Genomic DNA, 24,471 nt, shown 5'->3' on the forward strand with positions numbered 1-24,471 from the left:
GCTGTTGAGAAGCCATTGACTCAAGAATCTCACTTTAGTCTAACCCTGCACTGAAGTCCTACTCCCGCCTTATTATAGTGTAGAAGTGACCTTCATTTCTGAAAGGCTGTCAGCATAATACAAGCTTTGATAAGTGCTCTCTACTAGGAACAGAGGCTTGGAATATAGGCCTAGTGTCACTGTCTTTCAAAAACCAGCCTTACTAGGTTTGGATGGCTTGGCCAGTAGGTTATAAATTTTTTTGGTCATAACAACTTATCAAATAGCTCGCTAAGGCAAGAGGAGTTATAATCTACTTTAGTAAAGAAAGATTCCATACTAATGCAATCACAGGTTTTTTTTAAAAGCATTGAAGTCAGATAATGAGAATGTCAACCAATAAGAGGCCATTGTGCCAAGTCTTAAAAAAACTGAGCTTTTTGGGGGCAGTTAGGTGGCCCAGTGGATAGAGCACCAGCCCTGGAGTCAGGAGGACCTGAGTTCAAATCCGACCTCAGAGACATAACACTTACTAGCTATGTGACCCCATTGCCTAGCCAAAAAAAAAAAAACCCAAAAAAACCTGAGCTTTTGAAAGGAGGATTTATTTCCATTTATGCCAAGAGGATCTTTTTAAGAAAAAAAATTCATAGTATTGGCAACTTAACTAAGAGATGTTATAGCTTGAGAATCAGAACAATTCTTTGAAGGGGCGGGGGATCACATTTTTCACTTTTATGCTTTGAGGTGTTTGGGAAAATTAAAAGTCATATGTAGCCGGCTCTGGGCTACCCCTTGTCAGTGTTCCAGCCATACCTGTTGTTTCACCCTTGGAATCACCATTCTGTCTTCATCTCTGCTTCATACCTTGCAGATGTCCCACTCTGCTGTAAATGCTCTTTGTAGGGCCATCAAACTCCAGTGTGAGCTATACTCCTCTCGGCAGATAGCCATCTGCCTTGACCCCTACTGTGGACTTGGCTTTGCACTCTGGTGCCTCTGCAGGTAAGGGTTTCAAACTGAGAAACTGTCAGAAGTGAAATGGTAGACTGGGTTATTGCCTTCCTACTGTTAATTAGGCATCTTAATAATTTACTGTGATTTTAGTCATGTTTTTAAGTTCCTGATATTTATTTGCTAAATGCATCATAGGTATTGATTTGGTCTTATCCTGTCTTTTTCCATTGAATTGTTTTCATACTAGTTAAAAGGGAAGTGGCTAGTTATTACCCTCTTCCTCTCTTACCCAATAATTCCCTTCTTAAAATTAGTGCCAAGTTGGAGGATAACACTAATAAATTAGGACATGACCAGAAGATCAGAATGTGCCCCCCCAAACATGTTCTTGGCACCCGAGAACGTGGTCAGATGAAGTGATAGTGGGTGGCAGAAAAGGACCCTCCCTTTTCATGTCAGAAAGCTGCCTGTGTTATGGGTAAATGCCATCTTCTTGCAGGTACACACTTCCTGGGGATATTGGTTCTACAGCTCTGGGCCCAGTTCTTTTACATAATGGTTTCTAGGATTCTACCATAATCTCAGACATTTCTTCTCAATCCTCTCTCTGCTGCAGTGTATATTCAGGTCACCAGTCTGTTTTAATTCCTCCCATGGAGCTAGAAAACAACCTTTTCCTTTGGCTTTCTACTGTAAACCAGTACAAAATAAGGGACACTTTCTGTTCCTATTCAGTAATGGAGCTGTGCACCAAGGGGCTTGGAAACCAAGTGGAAGTCTTAAAAGTAAGTGATTTTGTGATCTGACATTAAAATTGGTGTAAAAAGTGACTAAGGAGATGGTCCTATAAGAATTTGAAGAAACATTGCATTTTTAAAGGGCGGGGGGAAAGGTTGTCATTCATCCCATTTTAATTACATGGATGGCCCTGAAAAATCAGCTGGCCACAAAGCACTGGCATGTCTGTTCCCATTTTTCTGGCAAGTCCATTAAACAGATTCTTAGTGAGCCCTGAGGCAGCTATTTCTTAACTCCCTGCTTTGTGAGGAATAGTAATGACCATTGGGAAAATCAGTGGAAAGCTGGGTAGAAATGACACCTTATATAGATAAGAGAACCATGACTTCAAATGAGATTTGAGATCTTAGATGCAAGAAGCAAAGACAACACCTTCATTATTTCAGTAGATTGGTTTTTGTGTTTTCAGAGTGTCTGATAGGAAAAATCATCAAGAAGCGACGAAAAATCATCAGAAAAGCATTTTAAAAGGGGGGGAAAGTATGAAATGTCAACTTTTATGTTACCATGATTTTCTTCCTCGTCACCAAGACAGTATTGTCTTTAAGAACAGGAGTAGGAGACTGGAAAACTGTACTCAAGGGTTGTACATCTGTTTGTTTGTTTTTTTAAAGAAACTCATTTTTTCTTTGTGAAAGAGGGATAGAAAGGGAAAACAAGATAATTAACAAACCAAGAAACTGAAGATTTGAAGCTTAAAATGAAGAAAAATATACAGTCATTTTATCAGCTAGAAGCAGTGCCTCTAACTAGTATTACTTGGGTATTTTCTGTTCCCAAATCTCTTGCCTTTCCTCTAAATGTTTATAGTGAGACATTGGAGTCCTTTAGTTTTGTATCTGGCTAGAAAAGCATAGCTAATTATTCATTTGCTGTATGTCCCTATGTGTTATTGATCAAACATTTTTACAGGCAAGAGGCATAAATCTGTCCTGTGTCCGGACCTGTGTGGTTGTTGCTGAGGAGCGGCCTCGTGTCAGCCTCCAGCATTCCTTCTCCAAGCTTTTCAAAGATATTGGCCTCTCTCCACGGGCCGTCAGTACAACATTTGGATCAAGAGTCAACGTGGCAATCTGTTTACAGGTGACCTTTTAGAAAGTTTTTTCACTTAAAGTTCTACTTTGTTTTAGAACCAGTAAAGGAGTTAGTGCTCCTTCCTTGTTCAAGAGCATACTTTGGAACTTCTTGGGCCTTACTTCCTTTTAGTCCTCTTTTTCTATGTCCTCAACTCTGTGCCATCAGGAGGATTTTTTTTAAAAGGGTACCAGCCTTTCACCAGATGTATTCTAACTAACTTTGCCCTTTTACTTCTAAACCTGGGATTGGGACAGAAGGGAAATAGCTGGAGTTGAGGCTGCTTTCAGACAGTTTGATAGAATAAAGAGTGAGCCAGAGAATTAAAGAGGATACTAGTTTACTTAGTCTTTGAATTAGTTTTATAGATATTTTCTAGCTCTTCTTACCCATTTATGCTAGAATCCTCAAAAGGTGAGATTATCTTCTTTGGATTTGTAACATTGAAGCATGGCCAGTGATTTAGTATGATTTCCACTGACATCTTCATGGGTTTCGTTTTTTCATCATTCTGGGACCATGTTGGCTGATATACCTCCTGGCCCCCAGCAACTCTGAGCCTAAGGCAGGAAGATGCTTTACTTACTTCCTGGTAAACCCTGAAAATTGCTGTAGCACCTAGAAATAAGAGGAGGCAGAATTCAGGGATCTCACCCTATTGCAATAAGACCAACTTGTTTATACAACTTTATGGCGTTGAGATAATGAACACTAAATTGAACTGTGGATCTTCCATTTCTGTTTATAAGTCTTTACCAAGTTGCAGAGAAATAGGAAGAAGATGGATAATTTTCAAAGTGAGGTTTATGTTCTTTATCTGCATGATTGAATCTGTTTTATTGTTTTTACTTTAAAATGGTAAAATAGAAAAAACACAAAATGATTTCTTCTGAATAAATAATATTGGAATTTTTTCTTTTCTTTAGGGAACATCAGGACCTGATCCAACAACTGTGTACGTAGATCTGAAATCGTTGAGACATGACAGGTAAAGTAGTTTCAGATTTATATTAAATAAACCCCTTTTAGAATTGGCAGGTACCAGTTAAATGCACAGTGACAGAGCCAACTTTTTCTTTACACTCTACTGAGTAAAGGATGGCATACCTTAATTTTTATTAGCACCTGATGGATTTACATAGGGCAACAGAAAATTTTTTATGCAGTGTTGGATGAACTGTATTTCTGAATCAGAGTAATAGTCACAATATTTAAAGCTGGAAGAGACATTAAAGGCCATGTAGTCAAAGCCTTGTATTTTACACATGAGGAGCCTTAGGCCTCAAGAGGTAAAATACCAAGCCCACAGGTGACGAATGGCAGCATCGGAATCAGTTCCCACTTTGTGCATTAGGTTGTATTGGGCGCTAAGCAGAAATTAATCTAAAACAAGAAATGGTTCCTTTGGTTTGAGAGTTTTCATTCGAAATATAGAAGACCTAATGAACAAATGGAAGAAGCACCAGACTAGGGAGTCCAAAGACCTGGTTTGGAGTCTTGGCTCTACCACTTAACAGCTGTGTGGCCATAGGATAGGCAAGTCATGGAACCTCATTGAGTCTTGGATTCCTCATCTCAAAAATGGGAGCATTGATGACCTCTGAGGTCTCTTCCTGCTCTCAAAGTCTGTGATTCTGTAAAAGTGCAAATTTGTCTGTGATTCTAAGATAATTGACTTCATCACATATTTATTAGGTTCTTACTACGTGTAAAGCATTGGGCTTGGTCTTGGAGATGACACAGACCCTCTCCTTAGAGACTGGTAGAGGAGGGACACATCTACAGATAACTAGAAGGGAAAATGAGTAAATACTGTAAGAAAGGTCCAGGCAAAGTGTGATGAGAAATTGAGGGATGATCTGAGGAGGGACGTCAGTCCTCGGTGCTCTGGGAAAGATGAGGAGGAGGAAGGGCAGCATAAACACAGGCCACAGACACAAGAGAGGGAGAAGATAAGGATGTAGAGTAGTACAGATCAGCTGAAGAATGTGTTGTATGAGATAAAGTTGTTCAGCTAATTTGGAGCCAGGATGTGGAGCAGATACTTGATCAATAGGCAGTGAGCTACTGAAAGTTGCTGAGGAGAGGAATGATAACAAACTAGCCCTACATTAGGAAGATTTACTCCAACAGTAGCTGGAAGATGGCTTGGAGACTAGAAGTCTCCAAGATACGCATTAGCAGGTTCCAGAAGAGATAAGAGCCTGAATCAGTGTGGCTGCTCTGGCAGTAGGGAAGATAGCAAGATGTACAAATGAGAGGTCTTGACACCTAACTAAATACCTGGGGGGAAGGAGAGCTTATAAGGGAAAGGCAGAGGAAGGGAATAAGTATTTATATAGCACCTATTATGTGCCAGGCAACAACCCTAGGAGGTTAGGTGCTATTATTATCCCCATTTTATTGATGAGAAAACTGAAGCAGACAACAATTAAGTGACTTGTCCCAGGTCACAGAGCTAGTAAGTATTTGAGGCTAAATTTGAACTTAGGTCTTCCTGACTCCACGCCCAGAATCCTATGCACTGCACCACCTGGCTGCCCAACTGTTGAAAAAACATAGATGTAGAATTGGGGTTTTGAAACATGAAATTTGTTCTGAGCCTAAGGAATTGGGTATTCTCCTTTGGTTTTGAAGGAAAATTTAGTTGTAATTTCTTTTTAAGTGCCCTGGGACCCCTTTCAGAAGTACCACTAACTTTCTGTGTGTTGATGAAATCCCTTTAGCTTATTGCTACAAAATAGTTAGTTAGCTACTGGTAGATTTCAGAGGACTCTAGACTTTCTCCAATATCTGAGTCTTTCCTAAAAAACGAGAATTTCTCTAACATTTGATAGGCTTTACTGAATAATGAAGGTCAGCCTCTTATTTCTTCTGCTTCATGTATGCTATTTTACAGGAAGCCACATGATCAGAACCTAGAATAAATGTCAGTATTTAAAAGACATCACATTATAAGCAAGTAAAAATTTTGTTAAATGATACAAAGCTAAGGGGGAAAAAACCTAGAAGACTTGAGGTTACGCTAACTGCAATCATGGGGAAAAGTGAATGAAAAGAAAAAGTCAGAGACTCTTGATGGGGATTTAGAAGGAGGAATGAAACAAGTGTTATGATACCTTATGTTATGATATATTGAAATTAATCAAATTAAATGTAAATAGTTATCAAGCAAGAAAAAAATTAATAAATAGGAAGAATTATCCGTTGCCTAGTCTTGCCCCCTCAGTGGCAGCAGGTACCTTACTGATTAAGTGAAACAAGCTAGTAGTTTTGTAACCTGAAGATGTTTTGAATTTATTTTTTCAAGGTACATATAAAATATATATGTATGTACACATATATGTATGTGTCTACAGAAAACGAGAGAAAATCCCTTCCTGACAAATGTGTTGGTTTTTTTTTTCATAGGGTTCGTCTTGTGGAACGGGGAGCTCCCCAGAGTCTACTTCTTTCAGAATCTGGAAAGGTAGTTTGGGAGTTACCTATTTATATTACTTTTACCTAAACAATATGGTGTGGATTAAAGAATTCTCAGGTCATACAGCCCATTCGTTTCCTGGAACTAATGACAGCTGGATAATAATTAATTGATGTACAAAAACTAATCCCCATGGCTTACCTTTGCCAGTAGCTTGAAAGTCTTCCACAAGCAGCTTTTTTCTAGAGTTGCAAACAAGAAGCAGTATCAGCCAGTTTGGATTTGTGTTCTCCCTAACCTTATCCTACTGTCTTGTAAAAAAGCTAATGAACAGAAAATGGTTGCATAAACAAGAACGATGTACTGTGAACTCTTGAATCAAATGAGCTTTTGATTTTTTTTCTCCCATAATCACCTAGTCACAGAATTTGAGATTTGGAATGGACCTCAACAACCATCTCATCCAGACCATATCTGAAAAGAATCCCCAGTGTCACATACCTTGCAAGGGTTTACCAGGTTTCAGCTTGAAGACCCTCCAAGTGTAAGACAAACTGGCCCCTCTTCCAGTTTTGGAAACTCTTCCTTGTGTCAAGCCAGCATGACCTATTTGCAGAATAGTCCACATCTTCTGCGTTTCAGCCCTTCAAATACTTAAAAACAACTATCATAATATTCTCAGTTTTCTCTTCTCCAGGATAACCCATACCCAGTTCTTTTTAGTTGATCTTCATATGACTTGGAAATATTTTCCTGATAGTTTCAAAGAGTAGTGAGGTGAATGAATAAGTGACGTAAGAATCTCTCACAAAATACAGTTATTGGTAGGTTAGCATTAATCTCTGTGTGTCAAGTAGTAATACTTAGTAAGTATTTATTTAGTGCTTACTTGAGCCTTGGCACAGGTCTTCAGTTGTTCTTCTGTTCATTCAATAGTCAATAAACATTTATTAAGTACCTACTATGTGCCAGACACTGTGCTAAGCACTCAGTTCAGTATATCCATGGAAGATCCAAGCAGAGAAGTAAAGATTACATAATTATTAAATTGGCAGATGGTAACAAATTAGGTAGACTGCTAATAATCTAGACCCCAAGTCAAGAACCTGCCTCTTGAAGGCCTTTTGTGACCCTAAGCACAACCTCTTTGCATACTTGTCTAAAAAGACTACTAGAAAGTGATTTTGAAAGCAATATACATGAAGGCTGACGGGAAGACTCCTTAGAGTGATTGGCTTCCTAATGAACTAAATTTCCTGAACTTTGGTCTAAAAGATAGGATAGGGAGAAGCACTGCATCTGTGATTTCACTGACACAGGGAACTCTCTCAAGTGAGAAAACTCTTTCTGTCGATGCAGTTCATTGCCTTCTTGGCAGTTTTATAGTTGAAGGGTGACTTAGAGCACCCAATGGTTGAATGGCTTGCTCGTGGACATACAGATGTTACCTGTTAGCAGCAGTAACCTATCCCTCCCAACAGACTGGAATGGTGGCCAAATTTAATAAGAGGAAATGTTATAAGGATAAATGAAAAGCCCCACAGATAAATTTTTAAAAATCAGATGCACAACCAGAGACAGGAAGAAACTGGCTAGAAACACAGTTTGTGTGAAGAGGACCTCAAGTTCAAAGCAAGTCAAGAGGATGATGTAGTGGTCTAAGAAGCTGTAATCTTAGGCTGCCTTAATAAAAGGATCATGTCCAACAAGGAGGAGATGATCACATTGTGCTCTGCTCTGTTCAGAGCACACATAGAATATTATATTTAGCTCTAGATACCAAGTGTTAGGAAAAAAAAGAACTAATAAATTGGACTGTCTTCCAGAAGACAAAAGCCAAGATTGTAAAGGGCCCTCAAATTTAGTACCATGCAAACATAAATACCGTACAAAATTTAGCTGAAGGAAATAGGGATTCTTAGCAAGTTCATGATCACAATTTTCATATGGCTAATAGGTATTTATTTTTTACTCTCAGGTTTTATTGGTGTCTTTCAAAAAAAAATCACAGTGAAAGGCTAACACATAAAGAGACAAGTTCACTTGTTTTGCTCAGCCCCATTTGGCAGAATTAGGGCCACTCAGTGGAAGACATAGAAAGACATATTTTGATTCTCTACAAGAAAACATTTCCCAACAATCAGAGCTGCCCTGAAGTGGGAAGAGCAGTCTCTCCTTCCCTGGGGGTCCTCAAGAAAAGAACTAGATTAGATACCTTTGATAGCTACTGATTAGAGAGTGAAGCAGAAGAATAAATTCTTAGCCAAATCACCTTACATAGAGGTGACTGAAAGTCAAAGCGAGTGAACAAGCATTGTTAAGGTCTCTCTCTGTGGTAGCCACTGTGGTTAAATATTGAAGATGTACAAATATACAAAATATACAATAGATCATTCAAATCACACAAAATTAAAAAGAATCTGAACAAACAAAATTAATGCAGGACTTGACACTGGGTGTTCCTGACTTTGGGAGCTACTCTTTAGCCACCCCACTATGCCTCCTTCTCTGAAACATAAGAATTAATTTTAAATGACTTTTAACCAACTAGAAAATAGTCCTACCAAAGCAGAATGAAATCCAGTAGGAATTAAGTATGGAGGGATGTACCTGAAGACAACAAAGCAGTGGTTAGAAAGCAGGATGAACGTTGACTCCATGGATATTATTCAAAGGAAATAGACCTGAGTTCGTAGATGATGCAGATGTAATACAAGTCAGTAATGTAGCACTGCTGTGGAGCGGAATGACCATCATGATTTGGGGATTCTTCTATATTCCTCTGCTTTAATTTGCATTCATAATTACATCCAGTTCTAGTTGTAAAAAGATGTAGAGAAATTGAAAAAGCAAAGGAATCAAATAATAGGTTTCATGAATTTTTTCTTGTCAAAAACATAATAATCAAGTTGGGTAAGAAAAGATAAAAAGATAAATTATATACCAAAGTAGCATATACTTAAGTGCTAAATTAGTATTAAAGACAGTAATCACTAGGTAAATTTAATGTAGAGAGAGAGTGAGCCTATGGGCTAGAACAGTCAGATCAGGGGAGGCCTCTTAAAAGAGTTTGGTCTTGAAGGAAAGGAGTACTAAGGATCAGATTAAGAATAAGGTAAGCATAGTCATGAAACTCAGTAATACATATGGCATATTCAGAAGACGACAAATCACCCACTTTTGCTAGATCAGTAAGTTTATGTAGAATAGGTGTTCTTAATCATTTTTGTGTCCTGGTCCATTTTTGTAAGTCTGGTGAAGCCTATGGACTCCTCAGAATAGTGTTTCTAAATGCTTAAAATAAAATTACATAGGATTACAAAGGGAACCAATTATATTGAAATACTATTATAAAAATTTTTTTTTAAATTTACGGACCCTGGGTTAAGAATTCCTGGTGTGGAGGAGAAGATAAGGTTGGTTACATAGCTTGAAACTAGATTAAAGATCAATATGAAGAAAAAGAACATATTTTATACAACTTATTGATTGATAATAAATGCTTATTGTTAATTGATTGTATAGACAATGAGAATTTGACAAATTCATCTGGCAGTGATGTTTTAGTATAAAATAAATTGTCTAAGAAACTAAGGCCTAAAGTTTAAAAAAAAATTTTTTTAATCTGAATTAAAACATAGCAGTAATAATGGAAATGAAGAAATAGGTGTATGAGGTGGACCGGGGCATCCCAAGCAAGAGGAAAGAAAACATAAACAAAAACCTGGATGATGAGCAATAAAAATTACCTGACTGAAGCAGCAGGCCTAAGAAGAGAAAAAGTTGTATCTTGCATTTAAATGTAGTGGATTGATTCTGGAGGACTTGGATTGCCAGATTGAGGAGTTTGGACTTGATTCAATAGGCAATAGGAGTTCCAAGTTTTTGAGTAGGACTGGCATGATGAAAGAGGTATGTTAGGAAGATTAGTGTGGCTGCATTAGGCAAGATGGAATGGCAGAGGAGAGAATTAGGGACAGGAAAACAATCGAATGATATTTCTGAGTCTCACCAAGATATTGAAAAAATAAGGGAGATGTAATTTGGTGACTGAACATGAAAAGTGAAGGCTTTTTTTGCACCCTGTACAGACCATAACAGCTATTGTCCACTGAACCTCTCCTGTCCACAGTCACTCTCCCTCTTTTCTCCTGGAATTAAGTGCCTGGCTCACTATCTAGTCCTCTTCTTCCCCAATGCCTGCCCTTATACTGCCCCTATGCATTCGTATTGATGCTCCTTCAAACACTCTAACAATTTGCTTCCTCAGATCTCATGAACTACTTCAACTCTACCTCCACCATGTAACCCTAGATCTCACCATTATCCACAAGTCTTTCATTTCCAAAATCATGAAACTGTGACACTCCTTTTTCTGAAATAACGTTTTATCATTCCATCTCTCCATATGTCTGACTCCTACTAAATTTAAATTTAAATTCTTTGCTTTGTGACTTCTAATTCCCCTCGACCCCTCAATGCTTTCTCAGGCTGTTATTCCTGCTTTGACTACACTTTCCTCCACACTGTCCTTTGTTCTTGAATCCCTTGCCAAACTCCAACACTAGATTGTGTCCACCATTCTAGTTATCTGCTATTATTCATGTGCTGTTGAACAGAATTAAAGGAGTCACTAAACCAGATTAAACTGGGCAGTCATTGCAGGAAGGCAGTCCATTCGCTCCAACCTAAATGATTCCCTACTTAATTCCATATAGTGGCTATTCCAAAACTTTTTTTTCTTTAATGATCCACCATGATTCCCTCTACTCACCTTTTTTCTCTCAGAACTCCTAGACGTTACTCCTCATTCTCCTTTCCTCTACTCAAGACTTTTCTTGAGACAGACAACCACTCTTCATGTACCAACAATTTCATCCTTTCCTGTGTTCTCCAGGAGATTGTCCACATAGTCATCCCCACCATCTCTGTAATTTCCAGTCACTCCCTATGTACTGATTCTTGTTGCCTTTGAATATACCCAGGTCTTCTCCATCCTTTAAAAAAAATCAAAACTATACTAGATCAGCTTTACTTTATCAGCTAAGCTCCAAGAAAAAGCTGTCTGCTCTCAGTACCTCCACTTTGTTCACTTATTTTTCAACCCTTTGTGTTCTAGCTTCTGCACTCAATTTAAACTGCTGTCTACAAAGTTAACAATAATCTTTTCATTGCCAAATCTGATGGTCTCTTTTTCAGTCTTTATTCTTCTTGATTTCTCTATAGTATTTGACACACTGTTTAGCACCGTCTCCTCTTAGCTGTTCTTTTTTCTCTGGGATTCTTATGGCATTACTCCTTCCTGGTTCTCCTACCTTTCTAATCACGCATTCTGAGTCTTCTCTTCAGCCGTCATCCATGTCACATCTTCTGACTTTAACTGTACCCCCAAGTTCTTCCCTGAAACCACTTCCCTTCTCCCTTACATTCTCTCTTTCTTGGTGACCTCGTCAACTATGGGTTTATCACATCAATACAGATCACTTGCAGATCTATGTGTCTCACCCAAATTTCTTGCCTGAGCCTCTGTTCCATATCACCAATGGCCTGTTAGGCAATTTGGATATTTCCCAAGTTTTTAACTTCAAATTCTCCAGTTTTTCATATGTGGATGAACCTTTGGAGGGCAAAACTCTGAAGCAAATTTTGTCCTGTATTTTGTGGCCTCTTATGTGCAAATGAATCAACCACTCACTCAGGGCACTGAACCAGATGTAACCACCTTCTCAGAACACTAAAACAAATTTATGCTTCAAACAGATGAAATGTCAGAGTTTACACATACACAGATAGACACACACACACACACACACACATACACACACACACGTGGGCAAATAGACTGTAAACTCCTTGAGAGCAGATTGTCTTGAACCCCTGCACCCTGTACATTGTTGTTGTCCATTCATTTCAGTCATGTCTGACTCTTCCTGACCCCATTTGGTGTTTTCTTGGCAAGGATAGTGGTTTGCCCTTTTCTTCATCAACTCATTTTACAGATGAGGAAACTGAGGTAAACTGTGACTTGCCCAGGATCCCATAGCTAGTGTCTGAGGCCAGATTTGAGCTCAGGAAGCTAGTCTCCCTGACTCTAGGCCTGGCGCTCTATGGCATCACGTGGCTGCCCACAGCTGTCACATAATAGGTGTTTTAATAAATGTTTGCTGATTGATTAAAGATTAGTGTTAATGTTAACACAAATGAGGACATTTAGAAAGAGAAGGGAAATAGGATTTTGTAATAGGCTATATCAAGTACATTGTGTAGCAGAAGGAAGGGAAAACAGAGTATTACATCTAGAATTCAGAAATTTTCTTAGAACCATTTATTAAGTATCTGCTCTCTACAAAGCTCTGTGCTAGGCACTGGGGATAAAAAGATAGACCCTGCTCCCTAGAAATTTATAGCCTAATGGGAGGAAAAGATGTATAAAAGCTACTGTGATACAGTAGCATATGAGATAAATGCAAAGAAAAACAAAGTACTATGAGAAATTTGAGATGGACAGGATAATTTTTCACCAGGGAACAGTCCCTGGAAAAGGTACCACCTGATTTGGATCTTGGGGAGAAAAAGGAAGCCCTCAAAGAAAATATCCATCCTGAATGTTGTAACCAGACAATTAGAATAGATGTGTTAAATAGAGAAAAAGTTAAAAAGCAAGGGGGACTAGATCCCTTCAATTATATAAGCCTCTGAAGCATGTAGTATTGACTACTGGCTTTCTACTTCCAACCCTTTAGATCACTTAAGATAAAGTATTTCCTACCATAAAAATAACATGAAAGTGATCTCTGCAGGCAGGTTGATATTTGTCAGTTACGTGAGTGAGTAGAAGTACAGAAATGGACTGCACTTTTCCTAGAAAATTTATTGTTGTGCTGTCTTTTCAGTCATGTCCAACTCCTAGTGACCCCATTTAGGGTTTTCTTGGCAAAAATACTTGAGTGGTTTGCTGTTTCTTTCATCAGCTCATTTTACAGAGGAAAAAGAGGGTTAAGTTACTTGCCCAGGGTCACACAGCTAGTAAGTGTCTGAGGCCAGATTTGAACTCAGGAAGATGAGCACTCTATCCACTGTACCACCCAGCTGTGTCATTTCATAAAAAATGAACACACCCACAGAGTAAAACATCTAGATAAAGTACTACCTGAGAGTGGTAGAGGTTATTACAGTAAACTTAAAAACACTATTTTATATTGTTGCAGTGGAATTAAGTGGCATCTTATGTTACTTGAAACAAATAGACTATCATGGGCTTATTATACTGGAATTTCATTAAATGGTATCTGTTCTACCAAGGTCTAACATATTATTTACCTATTATACTTAAAGGGTCATAGTATTATGTCTTGTGTGTAGGAAGTATTCATAAATGGATGATTGAATTTATTATGGGGATACCAATTAGGAAGGTACCATTCCCACAAGTTGTTATACTTTTCTCCCAGCAAGTACTTTGCACTGCTCCAGTCCAAGTCTTGGATGACTATACACTTTTCTACTCCTCCTAGCCTTCTAAACATTTTCCAAGATAAGGTGGAGACATGTTGGAAATAAACCTTGAGTCCTCATGCAGTTGGCTGCCCTTTTGAAGACCTCTCTGATAGAGGATCATTCACTTCTTCCCCTTTCCAAGGACAGCATAACTCTCCCTTTCACAAGGCTTCCCATAGTTGCTCCTAGTTGAGGGGTCCACACCAGGCAGTTTGGCTTGGTTCATTGATGGATGTTTATGCTTCACCACAGGGTACACACAGCTGTCGCTGTGACCTCTACACCATAGGGTCCTCTGTAGCGAATGAATGCCCTTTCATTGATTCAGCTCCTTGAGTAACCTGACAGTGAATCCAATCTTTGTACACTGTTTCTTAGATCCTGCCTGGGGTCAAAGTGGTCATTGTTAATCCAGAAACCAAAGGGCCTGTTGGAGATTCTCATCTTGGAGAGGTATGTATAAATTCATTCTTTGATTTGGAAAGAGAGCCAAGACATCAGATTCTTTTGCAGTCATATTTTAGGCTCCACTGAAACTGTCTGAATTAGTCTCCATTTCATAGTAAGATCCTGGCCTTTCCCTATGAGCAGGTAGCTAACTATTCTAAGGGCACTGTGGTGTTGAGTGTTGGTGAATAATGCACAGTGGTGAAAACAACAGCATTTCTACCACTATCTCTTTTTCTTTTCTTTTTTTTTTTCAGCCAAAGACAAGGTTTATTAGAACATCCCTCATATTGGGCAGACTCTTAAGGAGTCTGAACATTAATAAGCTATTGGCTTATTGGCTAGATTATAAGAATCTAAGCGGTGGCTAGATTATAAGAATCCAAGCATCTTAGACCTTATATACAGAAAGACTATGGGAGGGATCTTGGAGTGGCCAAGTAGTCTATGAGGTAATAGAACTCCAGGGGTGGCTAAGGGAGAATGGAGCCTAGTGTGGGAAGTGGCCTGGGGCCATAGGGAGGTATGGAATTATAGCCTCAGGAGAATGCCAGAGATTTGGCCATGTGGGAAAGTCCATGGTTTTTCCTTTTTGGGGTCTAGATCCCATCCTCATCATTCCCCCCTCAAACAAATGGGACCCAAATTCTTTTGGTGTAAGGGGCGAAGGTCTCGTCTTCTGAAACTGCTTTCTGCTGGCAAGGGGCATAGAGCTGTCCCTGCCTTGAGGGGGTCCCAAAGAGGAGGTTGACTGGAACCAAGCACAGGCTGCATCCAGGAAACGATGGGAGCACGTTGGCTGTTATCCGCTGTTTGCTACCACTGTAGGTGAATGGCCCATAGTCTGGAAGACACAAATCTGACAGAAAAAACTGCAGGGCCCAGATATACTAGATTTAGGGCCCAACTTTGAGAGGATAAAACATCCTTAGCTCTGTTTGGATTCAGATAATTCAGTTTTCCAACCATGCACTATCAAATCCACCTCATAGCCAGACTCAGGTATAGCCAGGTGGGTAACATTCCCTTTCAAAGGAACATAATGGGGAAACTGAGCCAGGAGGATCCCATCTTAGACTGAGGCTAAAATTGTCCTCTCAGCTTTTCCTGATGCTGACTCCCCACCAGTATCACCTTCTCTTGAGTAGCTTGTGGCATTTCTTTCAGATGGGGGATTATTGATTATCGATGAATTATGACCTATCAGACAACTCAAAATAAAATCCTATGAGCTTTTACCTCAAACAATAAGTTTTACTAATCACAGCTTAGGAAGAACTTTTCCAGGATTTACATCTCAAACTTAAATTTGTCCTGGTGTAAAAAGCCAATCATTAGAGAATTCTGTACACTTGCAAATTCTCAGCAAGCCATACATAACCCAAACAAACTTTTTGGGTTGTTTACACATTAAAACAATAACCAACAATAGCTAAATTATTTTATCAGTAACCGAATTATGAAAAGTTGCTTGAAAACCCATTACCAATCAGATTACTTCAGTTTTGTTAAATGCACTTCCAAATTACTTTACACAGAGAATCAACATCTCATCATTAACAGTTAATCAGAGGTGAGGGGTAAAGGGTGAAACTCTCTTCTCCTATGAGAGGGGTTAACAGATACCCTTTTGACTCAAGGGAAAGAAGTGAAAGAAAAGAGTGACCAGGGTTGTAAGGAGTTTCAAAACTCCTTAATGATCAATCACAAAACCTCCAGAATCTGCCAAGATGTTTTTAGCTGTTCTAACTTTCCCTGTAACCTCCATGAAGGAGGATTCAGAGGTGCAGAGGGAGGGAGTAAGTCTCAGGGAACCAAAAACCAACTGCAGTTTTCCCCAATTCCCTAGCGCTGAGGAAATTAACAGAATTGAGCATACACTTCCAGATAGGGCGTCCGTCCTTGTCTTCTGTGCTGCAGAAGGTGTACCCTGGTCCATGGCCTTGAACCGACCCAGTGGACCGAGAGCCTGAGAGCGTCAGGCTGAGTGCAAGACAGACTCGTAACTGTCTGCCAGAAAAGCACCTCCAAGCCTTGGTGCTTGGAGAGCGACCCCAGCTGCAGAGCAAGAAAGGAGGGGAGGAGGGGGAGAGTTATGTACATTTCAGTCTTGGCTGGAGAAGAACTTGGGGTCAGGCAGTTTCCCCGTACGAGCCACCAAAATGATGCAGTTTAGGGGCTTAGGGGTACTGGGAGCCAAAAATCACAACACGCAGGTCCTATCCGAAAGAATTCAACCCAAGCCTTCTTTCAGCCAAAGACAAGGTTTATTAGAACATCCCATCATATTGGGCAGACTCTTAAGGAGTCTGAACATTAGTAAGCTATTGGTTTATTTGCTAGATTATAAGAATCTAAGCAGTGGCTAGGTTATAAGAATCTAAGCCCACTTCCTCTTTTTCCAAAGGAGCATAGCCACAGTAATGTAGCCTAGTGGAAAGATGCCAGGCTGGGCATGGATAGGCTTGAGTTTGAGTCTTAGTTTTGCTGCTCACTGATTGCAAGTTCTAAACACAAAAAACAGTCAGTTGATGGGATGAGGGGATTTTAGAATCATCTAATTGATTAACAGGATTGTTCATGCTTTGTGGGAAACTGACTTATGTACCTCTCTGCATTGTAGGTTTGGGTGAACAGCCCTCACACAGCCAGTGGCTACTACACTATCTATGATAATGAAACTCTCCAAGCTGACCATTTCAACACTCGGCTCAGTTTTGGGGATGCTGCTCAGACACTCTGGGCAAGGACGGGATACCTTGGGTTTGTTCGCCGAACTGAACTTACAGCTGCCACTGGAGGTATGCCTCTGATGAACTCCTCTTTTTCTTTGCTTAGGTTTCAGTTGTGGAATTAATTTACCTTCCCCTTCACCTGGAATGCTGTTTTGTTTCAGGAAATTTAGTGACTTCTTTCAGTGGTTGTTGAATATGTAAATAAAGTGATATTCATTTGCAGGTAGCATTGTACCCCTTAAGAGAGTGTCCAGAAAGCAAGAGGTCATAGCCTGAGTCATGGTCCCATATGAGAAAATGGTAATATTTTTGTGGAGGGGGGCAAGGATACTTGTGTCAGGGCCCAGACACAGCTAAGGGTACCCAGTCCCTAAAAGAGTTAATTCCCAAACTCCAAGCCAGCTCCTTGAGATTTGGGGGATGTTCTGTGTTCCTGTGGCCATCAGGAGGTTGAAATTGTTACTAAGAATTTAAATCCCTTGCAATTGAAACTCATTTCTGTAGTGTTGCCAGTCAATCCGCAAGGATGACTTAAGCATCTGCTGTGTGGAATGTCAATGACTATAGTCCCTGCCCACAAGAAACCTATTGTTCTTAGGTTCTATCTTGTCAGTATCCCACCCACTAGCAATTAAGAGGTGATTGCTTCCCGACTATGAGTTGGACTAGAGGGCCAGTGAGGTACCTTCTGACTCTCGAATTCTGTAATTCTGAGTATAGATGGCAGTTTTATTATACAGTGTGGCATAATATTGGCCTCTTATTGCCATCTATCTTGGTTACACTGTAGTCATCTTTTACCCTTTGACTGCTGTGGACTAAATGCTGGCCGCTCTCTGGTTGCCATTAAAAAAGTCAACTTTCAGAACCCCATTGTTGACCACATTACTTATATTCCCTAAACCCTCATGTGGCTCCATTGCCCACCAGGAAAGGGCTATGGGATATAGGTTTAGAGCTGGAAGAGAGCTTAGAGATCATTTAACCTAAATAGATAGCCAAAAAGGTTAAGATCCCACAGGTAGTAAATAGCAGAGGCCAGATTTGAACTCAGGTCTTCTAACTGCAAATCCTGCACTCGTTTGGCTAAATGGCGCTGCCTCTAATTGATCGTGAGCCTCAGAAGCATTTCTGAGGATGATCCATCCTGCTTGACTCTTTTAATCATCTGCCCTGGTCCTGTTTGTACCCCTTATTCCTGTTGAACTAACTCCCCTGTTTTTCTTTTATTCCTGTCTCTTGCTTGTGGCATTCATTTTTAGAACCACCTATCCATCTGTCCAGCAGACTCCTTTGGCTCCTTCCAGCCCACTTCACTAAAACCACGTAATTTCAGAGATCAGGTCCAAATTTCCATCTTTTCTGTTGCCAACCTGAAAAAGAATCATCTCTAAAGCACTTCCAAAAACTCAGCCTCTGCTTAGAGGGCTCCAATAAGAGAGAACCTACTTCTTTCACCCACTGCTTCCAGTTTAACATATGGAGCCAAGCAGAACAAATCTAATCGTTCTTCCCACTTGCTAGCCCTTCTGAGACTTAGCCCCTCTACCCCACCCTACCCCCTCCTTCCAGGTATCCTCTTCTCTAAGCTAGACAATCCTCTGCTACTTCAGCCAGTCCTCAAAAGGCATGTTCTTCAGGCTCTTCTCCATCCTGGTTGTCATTCACTACTAAACATTGTCCATCTTAACAATGCCCTTCCTGAAATATAGCACCCAGAACTACTGAACAGAATTCTCCAGACATAATCTGGTCCAAAAAGAGTATAACAGGACATCATCATTTTTGGATTTTTTTTCTCATGTTAACCTAAGATCTCAGCTTTCTGAGTTGCATTATCATACTGTATATTCACTGAGCATATAGTCCACTAAAATTCTCATATCCTTTTCAGATAAACTCGTCTAGTCACGATTTATTCACCTTGTATGAACAGAATTTGTTTTTTGAATCTGAGTTTGAGACTTTTATTCCTATTGAATTTTGCTTAGATTCAGTCCAGTGCTCTAGCTTATCAAAATCTTTTTTTGGATCTTGATTTTTATCCTGTGTGTTAGCTATTCCTTCTAGCATTTAGTCATATGCAAATCTTACAGATATACCATTTAGGCCTTTATCCATATCTTTGGTAGAAATCATAGTTGGAGTAATAGATCTAGAGTTGAACAGGACCTCAGAGTCCTTCATTTTACCAGTGTGGAAACTGAGGCTCAAAGATATAAAGTGAACTTACCCAAGGTCATATTGGTAGTTAGTATCAAAGGTGAGAGTCCTCTGACTATAAAATCAGTACTCTTTCTACCATACCATGCTGCCTCCTTTTAAATAGCACAGAGCCAAGCACAGGACACTTTCCTGGAGAACTTCCAAGTCAACATTGAACTGTTGATTACTTATTTGGGGTCTGGCTGTCTTTTTTCCCCCAAAGAAACCTCCTCTTACAAGTGTTAAATTCAGAAACCTAATGGAAAAATAGTTTCCTTATCTTATACATAGGTGGTATATTGGCATAGCTTTTTCTGTGTAGTATTTTTTTGGCAGTGTTGTTCGGACTAGAATTAAGGATCATTGTGGGCAAGGATCTTATATGTAATCTTTTTCCTTCAATCTAGGTGTCCTAAAGAAGCTTGGGTAAACTAATAATACATATGTTCTGTTTCTCATCTTTTAGAGCGTCATGATGCATTATATGTAGTAGGAGCCCTGGATGAAACTCTAGAGCTGAGAGGATTGCGTTACCATCCAACTGATATAGAGACCTCAGTCTCACGGACACACAGGAGCATTGCTGAATGGTAAATTTTCCCAAGAGAATCATTCTTCTGAACTCCCCAGTCCCCACTGCTACCATGTTTCCATCCTAGGTTTAACAGGTATTTTAATCCAGTTACTTAACACTCAGTAATGAAGTACTCACTGCTTATAAAACTCTCCAGGTAACAAGAAGAAAGAATAAACTCATAATGCCTGCCTATCTTTAGAAAATGTTCAAATTTAGAAAAAGAACACAGCATACATGTATGCTCTACAAATTCAGTTTAGTTGGACAAGGCAGGTCATCCAACTGTTTTTCTCCTCTTGAGCTTTCTTAACCCAGATTCATCCTTCATCTATCAACATGTCTGTCAAAAGTAAAATTGCCTTAAGAATCTCTGCCTTGTAGCATTTTGCAACCAAAAAGCTTGCTTTAAGAGGGCCTGTAGTTTGAGCTAAGACTGCGAAAGAGGAACTTGTGGTTTATAGTTAGCCATCAGATCTCTCCCACTCCATCTACCACCATCCCCCTCCCCTGAATCCTCCAGCTGCCAGAAAGGGAAACCCAACCTTAGAAGATTACACTACTCAATTTGTACTTAACCTGTAGTTCAAGGAGGAAAAAGAGGAACTTAGCCTTTATAAAGTCTTATAATCCTATGATTATTTTATTCCTACAAAGATATATTTTTTTTACTTTAAATTATCTGCTACTAAATAATAAATTCTTATCAGTCTGTCTATTCACTAAATCTATAGATAAGCCAGACTTAAGAGATTATCTTAGTTGATAGGGCTAGCTTTTCCTAAAGAAATAAAAATAATCAAAGTATCAATACTAACTGATTTAAAGGGTATTCCTTTTCTGAATGTGGTCACAGGGAATCAGATTGACCCACTCCATCCAGGAACAATAGCAAAATTGATTTTTTTCATGGTTTTAGAACTAGAAGTGGAGGGAATTGATTAGTCTGTGAAGGTGGTAGACAGGGAAAGGAAGGAATGAAATGTGAGAGTGATTTAGAAATGGTCATCACCAGTCATAGAGTGCAGTCCAGGAAAGAAGTTTCTCTATGGCAGAAGTTCTTCATCAGGGATTCTTGAACTTTAAAAAATATATATTTTGACGATGTTATTTTAATATAATTGGTTTCTTTTGTAAGCCTTTGTATCTTTATTTTATGCATTTAAAAATATTATTCTGAGGAAGGGGTCCATAGGCTTCATCAGAATGCCAAGGGAGACATTTTGAAAAGGTTTAAGTACCCTTGCTCTCTTCTCTTATGGAGGCAGCAAGGTACTTGCTTGATAAGGCTATGGAGGAGGTAGCTGTAGAAAAAACAATACAACATTGTGGTTGTGGCTGTCCTTTGTGATCTCCATTAAGAAAATATCATCCACATTTTCTGTCAGGCCAGGCAGTCTGTAAAGTAGTTCCACAGTATCAGTTCTCTCTCTAATTATATCTTCACCCAACTTCTGGCTTCCATATATCCATGCTTTTGTAATAGTTTTTCAAATGAATATTTACTTTCTTGATCTAACCATGCTACCCACTGCCCTTTCCATTAAATCTTTTCTTTTAAACTAGGTTAGGCCCTCTTCCCACTTCCATTTTTGAATCATGTGTCAATGTGCTATAGTAGATAGAGCTCTGGACTTAGCAATAGGAGACCTATGTTAAGTCTTACCTCTGTCATTGACTGCCAATGTGACCTTGACCCACTTACTTAACCTTGGCCTTAATTTCCATAAATGTAAAACCAGGATAAAAATAGATTGTATACTTCACAGTCTTATTTTGAGGATCATATGAGAATGTATGTAAAGGGCTTTTAATTCTGTATGTAAAATATTATATAATGTAAAAAATTATGTGTCTCATTTCAATAAGTCTCAATACATATGGGTTTATATTTATTTCTTTTGTTAAAATTTAAAAGTCACTGTTTATTGTCCATAGTATGTGAATTCATATATAGATTTCTGAGGTTACAATCTTTTCCCCTATTTCCCCTAAGAATTACTGGATACATCTTCCACAGTTGTTGCTTTTTCTATATCATTCCTGTTGCTCTCTATAGTATGTGAGTTTATAGTTTTTTGTGAACATTTTTCTCCCCCACAACCTCTAAATTTTACTTTCAAGCCCTTGTGATCAGATCGTTAAGTCTTCTGCCAACTATATTTTCCCCAGCCCTTGTAAGTTGCACACTTTCTCAGGGAACTGAGACTTTGGTCGTGTAAAACCTGGTTTAGAAGACCAAATTCCATTTCTCTGGTCCATTTATGCAGCCAGCAAATTTTTCGCTTCTCACCTTTTCCTTTCTCTTTCAAAGTCATAACAATCAACTAGGAAAAAACCAACATAAAACCACTACCTGTGTGTTCCCAAGTCCTTTATTTTCCTGTGTAGGATTTTGTGGTTCTTAGAAATACAGTCTATCCTTCTGTTGGTTATATTATTCACTTCCATGTTAGTCATCAATAGATAGAGCTTAGGAAATCAGAAAAGCATTTATTATGTACCTACTATGTGACAGCCAACAACCACTGTGCTAGGAAAAAGACAGGGGACATTATTATATTCTGTGTGTGTGTGTGTGTGTGTGTGTGTGTGTGTGTGTGTGTGCGTGTGTGTACGTACCACTAATTACAAGGTATTTGGATTAAAGATAGAGAAAGGGAAAGCACCAACAGTTGACAGGATCAGGAAGGACTTCAGGTAGACGTACTCGAGCTACATATTATTCTGTAAGGTTGAGATGAGAAGGAAGTTTATTCTAGACATGAGCAATAACCAGATGGAGGGAGATGATATATGTGAGAAAGAGGAAAGATCAAGATAGTTGGACTCTAGTATGTGGGAAGAGAAACAATGTATGATAAGACAAGAAAGATTAATTGGGGGTGGGAAGGTTTGACTTTAAAAGTCAAATAGAGAAATTATGTTTTATCCTATAGGCAATGGGGAGTCACTGACTAGAATAAGTGATATGAACAGTTCTACATCTCAGGAAAATTATTTCTGCAGTAGTGTGGAAGAGAAATTGGAAAGGAGATCCAGAACAGAGCCTTGGGGTACACTTAGTTAGGGGGTGTGATATGGATGTGATCCAGCAAACAAGACTGAGAAGAAAGTGTTCAAATTGGTAGGAGAACCAGGAGAAGGTAATATCACAAAAACACAAAAGAAAGAGACTGTCTCAGAGGAAAAGGTGGTCAGTGGCATCAGATGCTAAAATGAGGACTGAGAAAAAGGACCATCAGATTTGGAATGACAAGATCATTCGTAATTTGGGAAAAACCATTTCAGTTGAGTGATCTGGTCAGAAACCAGATTGCAGAGTGTTCAGAAGTGAGTGGAAGGAGAGGGGATGGAGGCAACAAGTGTAAACGGCTTCTTCGAAGAGTTTGGCCTTAGAGAAAAGGAAAAAAATTATAGGGTTATCATTGAGGGGATGGTAAAGTCTAATCAAGGTTTTTAAGGATGGAAGAAAAGTTTGAAAATAGGAAGGGAATAGTAGATGGTGGTAGATTGATGATTAGAGAGGGATAATTGAGGGGGAAATCTTTTGGAAAGGATGGAGTAGGATGAGATGTTGGACATATGTGGTAAAAGGGTTGACTTTGACAAGGAGAAGAGCCACATCCATATAAGAAATTGCTAGAATAAAGGAGATGGTTGGGTGGTGATTTCAAGGGGTCTTGAGATGAATAATTTGAGAGAGCTTATGCTAAGTGGCTTCAGTATTTTTAATAAAGCAAGAAGCAAAGTCCTTAGTAGTTAAAGGCACAGCGGAAGGGGTGGTAGGCTTGAAGAAAGAAGACAAAATCTGGAACAAAGGCTGTGTTGAGTGGGATAGGGACTTTGAGCAAGATATGCCTCCAGGACAATTTCCTGACAGATCACTTAGATCCTATTTATTTTCTCTAGCATGTACATTAGGGGGACTGCAAGTAGACAGACCTTCAGGACTATGAAAGTAAAAGGCCTGAGACTGTACCACTGTTGCCATCCTAGAAAAATAAAGGCTGAGAACAAGTCTTGTTTTTCAGTTGTGTCTGACTCTTAATGACACCATTTGGGTTTTCTTGGCAAAGATACTGGAATGGTTTGCCATTTCTTTTTCTAGCTCACTTTACAGATGAGGAACTGAGGCAAACAGGATTAAGTGACTTGCCTAGGATGACACAGCTAGTCGGTGTCTGAGGTTGGATTTGAGCTCAGGTCCTCCTGACTAGCACTGGTGCTCTATCCACTGCACTACCTAGCTGCCCCCTCAGACCTTAACCACCAGCATTATAAAAGGGTGCCATTGTTTATTGTTAAAAGAAAGGCTTGGTTGCAGATTCCCCAAGGTCAGCAAATATAGATGATTGCCTTCGTTTGTAGATGACTGAAATTTCATTATGTACATTCAGCAAATGACAATGTTTAGATTAGACACCAAACTAAGCAATACAGTAAGGGTCCCTGTCTTGTTGGGATCCCTTGTTTCACTCCTCTCTTCAGACAATATTCACCAGTATCAAGGAGAGCAGGAGAGTTGTTGTTCAGTAGTTGGCATGTGAACATGTTAATACGAAAGGCTTAGCAGAATCGCCTCACACATCGGTTAGATCCTATTTATTTAGTAGCAAATCATTTATACCCTCCTCAGCTAGACTGGAGCAGTGAACAGAATAAGAATGAAACCAGACACGAATTACATTTCCAGTCCCTTTGACCTTGGCACTATCTCTAACAATAATAAGAGCTGGCATCTGTATAGCGCTGTAGGGTTGGCTGGTTAGTGTACATTCATC

The 24,471-nt window shown here is 39.3% G+C and overlaps 1 protein-coding gene across 1 annotated transcript in view; it reads left to right on the forward strand.

The window, feature by feature from the left end:
- DIP2B (disco interacting protein 2 homolog B) overlaps positions 1–24,471 on the forward strand; it is a 209,823-nt gene that overhangs the window by 175,107 nt on the left and 10,245 nt on the right. Inside the window, 8 exon segments of the mRNA XM_020966118.2 lie at positions 854–984; positions 1,553–1,721; positions 2,647–2,817; positions 3,735–3,796; positions 6,220–6,277; positions 14,105–14,179; positions 16,797–16,974; positions 19,580–19,703. Coding sequence (XP_020821777.1) covers positions 854–984; positions 1,553–1,721; positions 2,647–2,817; positions 3,735–3,796; positions 6,220–6,277; positions 14,105–14,179; positions 16,797–16,974; positions 19,580–19,703 — 968 coding nt within the window.

Source organism: Phascolarctos cinereus, unplaced genomic scaffold (genome assembly GCF_003287225.1).
Source record: "Phascolarctos cinereus isolate Bilbo 61053 unplaced genomic scaffold, phaCin_HiC Scaffold_1;HRSCAF=81, whole genome shotgun sequence".
NCBI classification, from domain to species: domain Eukaryota; kingdom Metazoa; phylum Chordata; class Mammalia; order Diprotodontia; family Phascolarctidae; genus Phascolarctos; species Phascolarctos cinereus.